General features: G+C 37.2%; 1 protein-coding gene across 1 annotated transcript in view; it reads left to right on the top strand.

The window, feature by feature from the left end:
- LOC107681049 (interleukin-31 receptor subunit alpha-like) overlaps nt 1–11256 on the top strand; it is a 20268-nt gene extending 9012 nt beyond the window's left edge. The window contains exons 8-17 of the mRNA XM_016477191.1: nt 2400–2535; nt 2820–2917; nt 6105–6315; nt 6468–6677; nt 7386–7514; nt 7964–8110; nt 8710–8853; nt 9012–9105; nt 9209–9290; nt 10444–11256. Of these exons, the coding sequence (XP_016332677.1) occupies nt 2400–2535; nt 2820–2917; nt 6105–6315; nt 6468–6677; nt 7386–7514; nt 7964–8110; nt 8710–8853; nt 9012–9105; nt 9209–9290; nt 10444–10995 (1803 nt within the window). The 3' untranslated portion in view covers nt 10996–11256. The remainder of the gene's footprint in view (nt 1–2399; nt 2536–2819; nt 2918–6104; nt 6316–6467; nt 6678–7385; nt 7515–7963; nt 8111–8709; nt 8854–9011; nt 9106–9208; nt 9291–10443) is intronic.
- The last annotated feature ends 507 nt before the right edge of the window (nt 11257–11763 follow it).

Below are 11763 nucleotides of genomic sequence, written 5' to 3' on the forward strand. Positions count from 1 at the left end.
TCCGTGCCCTCCTCCTGAACCCCCACCCTCCCTCCCTCCACGGTTGGCACATCCTTTGCTCCACTGCTCCCATTCTCCACCGCTCCTTCGCCCCTCCGGATCACCTGCAAGAGACAATCATCTGTTACCATCAGCTAAAAGACCTGAAACCTTTACATCTGCATATAACTCACCTTCTGATCGTTGCTTCTCATTGCCACAGCCCGTCTGTCAATAAAACTGCCGTTTTGCATATTTTCCTCTGTTTCTAGCCTGTTTGCTGACAATTAATTAATTTTAGGCTATATGGTTAATTTTTCTAAGGGAAGTTGTAAAAGTTAGCCATCTTACATAACCTTTCACACAGTAATTGTATTTCGTCAGCTAATAATATAAAAACAAATGCTAAGGAATCATATGGATCTTAAGCCAAAATCTCATCTTTCAGAACAAACATTGATAAACGTCTCCGCAATGTTGGTCGCTTTGCTGTTCCCTTAAACCTTTCTGATGTGGTCTGAGTATTTGCAGCGCATTTCTGTCTTTATTTGACTGTGTTGTGAGCATTTGTAGAGCGTGTGTTGTCAAATTGATGATGTTTTCTTAATTTGCAGGTGTTTTTTTTTTCATTTGCAGCGCGTTGAGCTCTCTAGGCCACCGTAATTTTCTCTTGTATTAAAAAAGTAAAAAAAAAAAAACGCTGAGAGCCGTGTTAGAAAACGGCTCTCAAATGGGAGCCGACTCATATCGTTCACTTAAAGGAGCCGGCTCATTTGCAAACGACACCTCACTAAAGAAGTCTGGTCTGAACTTGTATCTAGTTCCATCCATGAGCTACATTTTTTATGTTTTTTAACTACACTCATGACCTACTACAGGGATTGGCAACTCTGGTCCTGTGGAGGGCCACCCTCCTGCAGAGTTTAGCTCCATCCCTTATCAAGCATACCTAAAACATCGAACCTTTTGGATCTTAAGAATTGCTTAAATTATAGGCAGGTGTGTTTGTTTAGAGATGAAACTAAACTCTGCAGGACCGCAGGCCTCCAGGACCAGAGTTGCCAAACCCTGACCTCCTATATTTGCCAAATTTTACAGTATATACTCTCAGAAAAAACAATTGTCACTGGGGCTGTACGTTTTCAAAAACCTCTGTACTTTATTAACCCCTAAAAGGTGCATATTTGTCCCTTAAACGTACACATTAGTACCTGAAGTGTACATATTAGTACCTAAATGGTATGTATAGCGACTTTTTAAATGCTTCCGCCCCAAGTGACAACTTTTGTACCTTTTTTCTGACAGTGTACAATTATAGCACACTTAGTGGCATACCCATGATGTAATGTGCTTAACTTCCATTTTAAGAGTGGCCATTGAGACGGAAATAATACAAATTTTAACATCTCTCATGACTCATTATTGGAGACTACCGAAGACTGTTTCATGTTGTCGTCTTGTTTTTAAGAAAAAAGTATGCAGTATGTTTATTACTTGGTCACTGGAGTTGCACAATTAGGCTGAAAGGTCTTTAAGCTGTTAAGCTAAAAGTTATTGCACAGCCCAAATGCCACTGTTGTCTCCCTGTGCATTTCTGCAGACTCTGTTGATCTTCTCCTTGATTCCTTTAACTCAAAAGTTAAAGAATGTTATTGATGATATTGCTCCTATAAAAGTCAGTAAGAAGTCTGGCAGACAGAAATCAGCTTGGAGAAAATCAACAGCAGTTCAGAGTATGAAAAGACAATGCAGAAAAGCTGAAGACGAAACTTGAAATTCACTATAGCATCTATAAAGACAGCCTTCGTGCTTTCAATGTGGAATTAGGCAAAGCTAGACAGTCATTCTTTTCAAACCTTATAAACAGTAACTGAAACAACACTCGCATTATTTTTGCTACTGTTGAGAGACTGACAAACCCCCCAAGGTCACATTTAAATGCAGACTCAAAACTCATTTACTGCATTTACTGAATGAGCACTGTGCAATGTCCGAACTGATTGCACTATATTTTATGTATAATCATTTTCTATTCTTAACTGTTTTAAATTAATTTTAAACCTCTTAAATACATTTTTAAACCATTTTCAAAGTTTTAAATTCCTTGTTTAATTGTTGATTATTTTTTTTTATTATTTTTTCATTTCTTTTATGTAAAGCACTTTGAATTACCATTGTGTATGAAATGTGCTATATATAAACTTGCCTTGCATTGACTTGCCTAAATGCTGCTTCATCTGAAAGCAGGTGATGGCGATTTACTACCAATCACGGAACCGGCTTTACTGATGAGATGCGCATGACAATCGCATGTGATTAATTGCACAGCCCTAACTTGCAGTAAAGTTTGCCAAAGGTCCATTTCCTGATGTGAATTGACTTGCTTGTTCCACCTAATTTTCTCTTCTTGTCCTCCACAGCAACAGTCTAAAAACAACATAGAATGTGTTTTGTGGAATCTGACATCATCTCTGCCTTACGAGCTGCGAATACGTTGTGATCCCACCGAAGAGTGTGTGCAGTGTCCTCGTAGTGAGGTCATCGTGGTTCCACCGGGTGAGTTGAGCACAGAGTGTGTGTATTGACCGATCTCTGTATTTTCTTGAAATGTGTAATTTCTGTGTCACGAAACAGTATGTTACAAACACTCCCTCATCTTCCATTGTTTGATCACACAGGTAGAATCGCACTAAACTCATGGCACTGGTAGAGCCAATGATGCTCCCAGTCACTCCGCTCAGACAAACAAGTCCATTTTGTGGTGCTGGTGGCAGAAAAATCACACACTTTATCTTTAATATTTAATTGACCATTGTATTTTCAAAAATGTAATTCCCCAGAACTCACAGATGCACCATCAATCCAGCTGGAGATTCATGACCATATACAAAATCGTTTTATATCACCAGGACAGAGAAAAGCAGTCGTGAAGTGGGAGGTACTAACACATGTCATTTCCCAGGGCCATCTGTGGTGTTTTCTGTGGTTGAACTAATGAGATCCAATGCGAATCCACTATCAAATAAGATCCTACTGGATAACCAAAAATTCTAGTTGGATCTTATTCAGGGGCGCGGGAAGATGTTTTCGGTTGGGGGTGCTGTGTGTGTCCGTGTTGGGTGAAGGGGGGTTTGGGGAGGCTGGTTCACTTACGTCGGTGCTCGTGCTGGTGTTGTTTGGATGCCGATTTTGGAAAGTTTTTGCTGGTGTCACGAATTCGGTCCATGGACTTCCGTTTATTCACCACCAGAGGTCACCCTTTCCATTACATTGACTCTCGCACAACACAAACTGTTGCATAGCACCCCGGACTACATATCCCATCATTCTTTGCACGATTTGCACACTGCACTGATTGCACTCATTGCAAACAGCTGTTTCTAATCACCTCACTCACTATATAACACCCACTCTAACCACCTTTCTCTGCTGAGTATTGTTTAGCCCGTACCCCATTCCGAGTCTCTGAGTTTTCCTTGTTTTTGCCTTGCCTTGCCTGTTTTCGCGGTTTTTGATCTTTGCCTGTTTTCCTGGATTTTTCCCTCTCGTCTCACCCCTGTGATTCTGTCTGCCGATCGGTGACCTACGCTAGCCCTGGGACTATTCTTGTGTTTTGCCCGCCATATACCTGTTTGCCATTGTTTGACCCTGCCTGTTTACCACTTCTCTTTAATAAAGCCTGCAGATGGATCCACACGTCTCACGTCTCGTCAGCCCCGTTACAGCTGGGATGGGCATTTAAAAAAATCTGAAATTAGCTTTTGCGCCATGATCTCCTTGTATTAAAGTTAATCTTGTTCGCATTCTGTACAGTTCATGTCTGATACCACGCGCTAGCGTCACGTGTTCATGAGGATTAGGCTAATCATCCCATATAGAAAGCATCACAAGTAAAATTAATCATGTTTATAAAGATAAATATGGGTTTATTATAGCCCACTTACAATTTACATTTCAGAGATCATTACAAATAAATTATTAAATGCTAAAACTGAATAAATTTAAATGAACAAACTTGCCATTGCATTTGCAACCATGTGAAAACAGGGGGTGCTGCAGCCCCCTCAGCACCCCTACTTCCCGCGTCCCTGATCTTATTTGATTCTTAGAGAATTCTTATTCCCATTTGGATCCTGGTGTGTTCCCAATACTTTTTTTTCTCATTAATGAAAAACTACACAAGTAACACAGTATTAACATTCTAGTAACTACTATAAACTATTAGCACTCATTTGAATGTAGTAGTTCACTATTAGCTAATCAAAAATGACTATTTTTCATACCTCCCAGAAAACTGCTAAAAAACTATATACAGTTTCATTATAAATGTAAGTAATGCAGAATTATTTTTAAATAATTAATTACACAAATATTACCAAATTCTTCAGATGGAATTACTAATAATTTTGTACAGTATTATAAAGTAAAATACATGATAGCTCCCTAGTAATTGCTGAAGTTCTTGTAACCTTTTGAGGTCTTTGTAAGGTTTTGGATAGTCTCAGCCTCAGACATCATGCCCACGGACCGTTGGCTGTGAACGTCTGATGCATATCACACACAAAATTGGAAACATTTCAGGAGTTTCAAAGTCGTCATCGGATTGGTTGAATTATGCAGGATTTCCGGGAGATGTGTGTGTCGTATTCTTTAACGTTGCACCTGGAAACAAAAATGATGTGTTGCCAAACCTCGTGGAAGAAGAAAGCCATCGTTTTTACAACTGTGAAAATGAACGCTTATCAGGATCAACTAAATGCTGGATTTTTCAAAAGTATGTGAAATATTTCAAGTTTGCGGCATACTCTTTAAAATACATCCAAGAGTTTTACACACCAGTCTGTTATTGTGGGGACATTTCCATGCCCCTAAACATGATTTGACACAAAATGAAACGTGATTGGTTGACTTACCTGTCAGTCATGTGGCCTCATTCAATGTGGCCAAGCTTCCCAGACCTTCTTCTGTCAGTCTGAAGGTCTTGCTACACAAGACTAGGTTTTGGATAGCAATTCCTTTTGAAGGATTTGGTAACACTTGAGTCATTACTAGCAGGCTACCATCATTCTCACAGTAGTTACTAAGGAAAATCTAATCCTAAAGTATAGAATTTTCTAACCATTCACAATAATAAAAACACTGAAGTAGGAGACATACAAAGAATCATATCCTTATGTGAGGTACATTAAATTTGTCACAGGCATTTGGGGTGTGGCTAATGACTTGAAAGGTTCCAACAGTCTTTTTTTTTTTTTCTTTCAGTGATTTGGTGAGAAGAGTGGACCTATAGCTATCTTTTCTTTAAGTAGCCTAGTAAAAACAATTTGCAAAAAAATGACGACAGATAAGGGTGAAGTTCTGAGGAATGACTGGCCACAGTAGCAAGGTCCCGGAAACTAAAATCCATTTCTTTAGAATGATCAATCTTTAGTAAATGGTTCTCCAAGAGGACTCGTATAATGTACTAATTATTAACAGTTTAACCAAATCTGCAACACCATTATGATAATGGGTGGTTACATATTAAAGTAGTGGTTAAAATGTTATTTATTGACTAGTTTCACATGATATATAATAAAACTGTATATAGTTTTTTTTAAATATAGTTTTCCTGGGAGGTATGAAAAAAAAGTAGTTACTAAGCAGCTAGTAGTTGTTGCTTTTTTGTTCCAGGAGAAAGAGCAGTAGAGGCAAGGATCTATTTACAAGCTATTTATTTTAATAAACAATCCAGCAAGATGCAGAAGAGAGTAATCCAACTCAGGGATGCAACAGCTTCACACATTGCATGTAAAGACAACAACAACAAAGACTACTGAAACACAGGGGTTTATATACATAGGATAACAAAGAGCTAAACAAGGCACAGGTGAGGGTAATTAGTACTGTAACTGTGGAAACAAACTACTAACTGGAACAAAGGAAGGGAATTACAAACCAAAAGTCCAGGCTAAGGAAAACTAAACTGAACAGAAGCGGGACAGTCGTGAATTACTAGTTAATATTAGTTACTATAATGTTCACATTGCATTACTCATTTGTTCCTGTGTAGTTGTTGTTTAATAAAGGAACAGTGTTCCTAATACTACCGGTACGTTCCTAATACTATTATGATCGGTTCCCAGTATGCAAACTGTGAAGCTGTGGCTTACTACAATGTGACAGTGAGGAAAGTATCTGGGGAACCCAGCAATCAGGACAGTTTCAGAACTGAAGATTCATCTCTCACCCTGATCCTGTCTTACTCTGCATACAACATCAGTATCAGAGCTGTAAACACTGCTGGATCGTCTCCTGTTTCCAGTATAGCCACTGAGCAAATGGATGAATGGAGAGGTACATTACTTTTATATTTTCTTGAATGCTATACATGCAGACTCTGGTTAGCCTTATGTCCAAAAAGTAAACATATTGTATATGAACTTTGGGTGAGAAAATGTGACGTATTGCTGTTTGTAAATGCTGTGTATTATTTACATTTTTTTTAGATTCGTTTGGGCCATTCAGTGTCAACATAACCAGCAACAACAATTTTAGTCTGTCCTGGAACAGTTCCATCTCAAGTGTTTGTTACTCTGTGGAGTGGTGGGCCAAAGGACAGATACCAACTTTTTGTCCATTCTACGAAAAGCAGACGCACAAAGAAATAACTGGGAAAACTGACAGCTGTAGGGGGAAAGGACGTGACGTGTGGCCAAGTATGGTGACCCATACTCAGAATTTGTGCTCTGCATTTAACCCATCCAAGTGCACATACACAGGAGTGAACAAACATACACACACACCATGAACACACACCCAGAGCAGTGGGCAGCCATATTGCTGCAGCGCCCAGGGAGCAGTTGGGGGTTCGGTGCCTTGCTCAGGTTACTCACCTCAGTCGTGGTATTCACTCCCCGCACCGACAATCCCTGCCAGACCTGAGACTCGAACCCACAACCTTCGGGTTACAAGTCCGACTCTAACCATTAGGCCACAACTGCCCCCGCATGTCGATGTAAACTAAGGATGTCCAAAATGATGAAAAAAACCTAATATAAAAGAAAACGTTATATGAAATCTTTGTTTTTATGATGTAATCATATTTCTAGTATTCTTTAAAATATTGATTTTAATAACTAAAAATTCGGTGTAAATATCTTGTGAAAAGTAAAAAAAAAACATTTTCATTACACACTGAATACATGTGTGTTTATTTTTAATCATAATTTTTTATTTTATTTTATTATTGTTATTTTTAGAATAAATTCTTAGGTCTAGAGACAAATAAATAATGTTTTCTATCAGCATAGTAGACACTTTTGTATATATTTTACCTTAATTGTAGACAATGATAATTAACAGCTTTATTTATTCACAGAATTCAGATAGTGTTCAGTAATGTTCAACTTTTTTGTCTGATGCAGTTTTTCAGCCATATACAAGATATTATTTCGTCCTGCACACCAGACCGTACTCAGACACCTGCAACATGAAGAATGTAAACAACAGTGAGACGACCTATGGCACAGCCCAAGTTTACTTCACCGAAGGAAGTGAGTCTAAATATTCATATATGATAAAACTACTAATATATGCTAAATAGAACAGCTAAGATGTTCAGGCAGATATACTCTATACTGGTGCTGATACATTCACAGAAAAAAAGTGCAAAGATTATTTTAGGGGTTCCTTTAGTTGTACCTGTTGTACTTTTAGGGGTAGAGCTTGTCACTTGGGCAGTACCCTCAAAGACACCCCCAGGATCCCCTTCTAAAAAAACAGATATGTGATATATAATATATATCCTGAACTCTGCCAGAGAAAAATGTGCTATTGTGTGAGGTAAGAAATAAAGGCTAAACACTGAAAATTTACAGTCAGATTATCTAATTATAACTGCTCTGCTCTAGTTTCCTGGTAATAGTTACAGCAGCAGATAAGAAGAATCTAGATATCCGCTGCATCATTGTGCCTGAATGAGCTGAACTCTTTGGGATTTTAGGTCCTATCAGTGCTCCTGGGAATGTGAGCATTTTGAATATTACCCAGCATTCCTCAGTAATCACATGGTGCCCCATGTCTGAGAAAGACCTGCGTGGATTCTTATTAGGCTACTACATCTACTTGACCTGGGACAATAATGAAACATGTGAGTAGTAGTCAATCATAAGTTTATTATGTGTAAGTTTATAAATGTTTTATTTTAAAGTTATTTAATATTTAAAAATAAATATTAGGTACATTACTAGTAGATTTTAAATTACCATTAGAAAGTGTGTGTTTTTTAATATACTATCCCTTAAACTTGTGTCTGATTTTTAACACCGTTTCTAAAAAATAAAAAAAAAAAGAATAAATCTGACAAAAAAAAAAAAATCACATATTGTGGAGTAAGCTAAAATTTCGAGAATCACTTTACCACTTGTTTATCTTCTGTTCTTATGTCTTAAAAATGTAGTTTAATTTTTCAAATGATTCCCAAGGTAATAACTCACTAATTACTGGAAAACGATTTGACAAAATGTTGATGACAATTGGGACATTGCACCAAAGTATGATTTGATAGACCATACTTTCAGAGTTTCAAGTTCGTAATAGGAAAATAAAAATTGAATTAAATTAAATTTAAAAAATTCTCAGTTCTCAAGAATCAGTGAAACCCAACTGATAACTGAAAATGTGACATTTTTTAATGGCCGTCTTTTTGATTTGTTTTGTTTTTTCCTACTATATTCTTCAAATATTAAGCCTTCACAGTGGATCCCAGCGTAAGCAGTTATGAGCTGCAGAATCTTGAAAGCAACAGTGTGTACCGCGTGCAGCTGTCTGCATTTACAGCGGCTGGAGAAGGAGAGCGGAGTGATTTCAAACACTTTGTCACAAACCCACTAGGTAAACTCATATTTTTCATGAGATGATAATGTCTGTTATCGAGCTGGTATTCAAGGTTTATCTGTTCACGATGCGCAGTAAATGTCAGGAGGTTTGTTTTTTAATTACATGGATTGAAATAGTCACATACGTACTGACTATATGGCTCATTCTGACAGAATTCACAGCTTTGAACAGCATTATAGCCGCGGTCGTTGTGGGAATAATAATTCTTTTACTAGCAGTTCACCTCAGCTGTCGACTTCTGCACAGGTAGAGACATGCATTTTATGTTCTGAATAATTGCCACTATATAATCGATCACTATCACTGCATGTGTGTTATCTAATATAGAGCTCACTGTGCATTTTTACAGAGCCAAGAAACTGCTGTGGCCGAATATACCAAATCCTGAGAACAGCAACGCTGTTCAGAAAATTGAAATAGCCTATGAACTGGTAAGCAAGAGACAATATAATGATGGAACCATACATTTCATTGTCAAGGAAAAGAATATACAAAAAATGATATGAAAAAATGAACTAATGAGACAGTACCAGAAGTACAATGATGACCTGAGATGGTAATACAGTGGTTTATATGGTACGCCAAGGTACTTCACAGAATATCATTTTCTTACCATATGATTGTCAAAAAAGCATATTTGTTTGTTATTTGTTTTATTTGTTTTTATTTTTTACAAATATTGGAAATCATTCATAATATCATTTCATGAACTTTCTCATAAAAACATGAAATTATCTGATGCTTTAAGAGACGTCTTTAGGGGTCTGCTCTTTGATATTATTTACTGTTTTTTTTTAATGCATGATTCTGCTTGTTTGGATCACATGAGATTGATTTTGAAAACAGATATATTTCAAAAATTAATAAGCTGTGAAGGCTTGTTTAAGTTTTTTTTCCTAAGAATTAATACTTAAAGATTATGCCAAACTATTTTCAAGAATTTCATTGATTTAACAAACCAGCTTTCTTCATTAGATCAGGGCAGTTGTATCAACCTGAAAATTTTGACTTTATGACACCCCAAAAAATATCAAAATGACTTAATACAACCATTAAAAACATGCACATCATAGAAGAAGTGTATCCAAGTAAGTATTTGTACGCTACCATTCAAATGTTTGCATCAAAAGTATCTTATGTTTACTAAAGCTGCATTCATTAGATATTGTGAGATATTATTACAATTTAAAATAACTGTTTTCTCTTTTATTATATTTGAATATGTAATTTATTAATGTGATGACAAAGCTGAATTTTGCATTTTTAAAAGTTTTTCTAATAAATTGATTACCATGAATCATACTGAATGATTACCATGTTCATATATCATGGTATTTATATGGTATCATGGTATTTACAAGGTATTGTAGTGCCATAATATCAATAATAGTACTATCATGGTACATGTCTAAAAGAACACAGCATTACAATGGTACCATGCCAAGAAAGCCATGAACATCCCATGGAAATTTTTTGTAAGAGTACATTTTTTACTCCATTCCAGTTCAGATGTTTGAACATATTTATGAGTGAAATCACTTTTTGAATCCTTTGGCCACTTTCTGCCATGTGTTTCTTCTGCAGGGTATCCTGGAGCCACTGAACAGACAGAGGTTAGAGGAAAGTGAGGGATGTGATTCCAGTACAGTGTGTGTCGTTGGGAGTAAGAGGGAGGCATCTCCTCTCTGTAGCCCTCCCACTGCTCAGGCTGGTGTGCCCACCACCCTTCTCCTCAGTGAAGATGAGGACAGCCCATCCATCCCGGAGCAGATCGCCCCACCTGACACCCCAACACAAGTCCCCACCAACGAGTCAGGTTCCACAGAGACCTTCCCTATGGACTTTAATAAGACAGACTCCACTTTGAACACATCTGTTGATGAAGAAATCACAACCTTTGTAAGCAAAGACCCTGGAGAGACCATCTCCAACACGACAGGATCGGACTTCATTCCAACATCCCAACCTGCAGTGGTTTTCATGAGCGATTACACTACCATGGAAATCTTCCAGCAGGTCACTATGGCTGGGATTCAGGGTCCATCCATGCAAACAGTGAAACCTGGATTGGTTCCTGTACATCCAGGACAGGATTATGTAAGGCAGTCCTATTTTTTACAAGAAACAGTCCAGTAATCCACCAGGGGCATGTAACGGAATTATTGAACCCAGAAATCATAGTGCTCTGAAATGCTTTTATATGGTGATTTAGAAAACATTTACTGTATAGACACAGTCCCTCTGGAGCACCCTGAGATTAGGAGCCTCGTTTAAGGGTACAATGTTCATTGTCCTGTTGCTGACTGAGCTTTAACCGCTACTCAACACCTCCTGTAAAAGATGGAATACGCCATTTGTATTGTATATTATACATACAGTGGGTACGGAAAGTATTCAGACCCCCTTCAATTTTTCACTCTTTGTTATATTGCAGCCATTTGCTAAAATAATTTAAGTTAATTTTTTTTCCTCATTAATGTACACACAGCACCCCATATTGACAGAAAAACACAGAATTGTTGACATTTTTGCAGATTTATTAGCCCATTAACTAGCTTGTGCATGGAAGGATACACCCTCATCAGGAGTGGAAAAAAGGGGGGTGGGGGGGGGAGTGTGTCACATGGACCCCAGACAGTAGAACACACACACACATATATAATATAATTATATTATATTATATTATATTATACTATATTATATTATATTATATATATAAAATGTTATTCATTTGTCTAAAAGTTATAAATATTTTTGCACATTTTTTATATAAAATGAGAACACCGTAAGTAAAATTTACTTTAAATAACATCTGCATTTTTTTTTTTTTGTTCATTTTTACTTATAGAGATCATTCAAATTTGCCATGCTAAGTTGAAGATTTCTGCTAAGATTCTGTATTAG

The sequence above is a fragment of the Sinocyclocheilus anshuiensis genome, unplaced genomic scaffold (assembly GCF_001515605.1).
Source record: "Sinocyclocheilus anshuiensis isolate Anshui unplaced genomic scaffold, SAMN03320099.WGS_v1.1 scaffold1736, whole genome shotgun sequence".
Lineage (NCBI taxonomy): Eukaryota > Metazoa > Chordata > Actinopteri > Cypriniformes > Cyprinidae > Sinocyclocheilus > Sinocyclocheilus anshuiensis.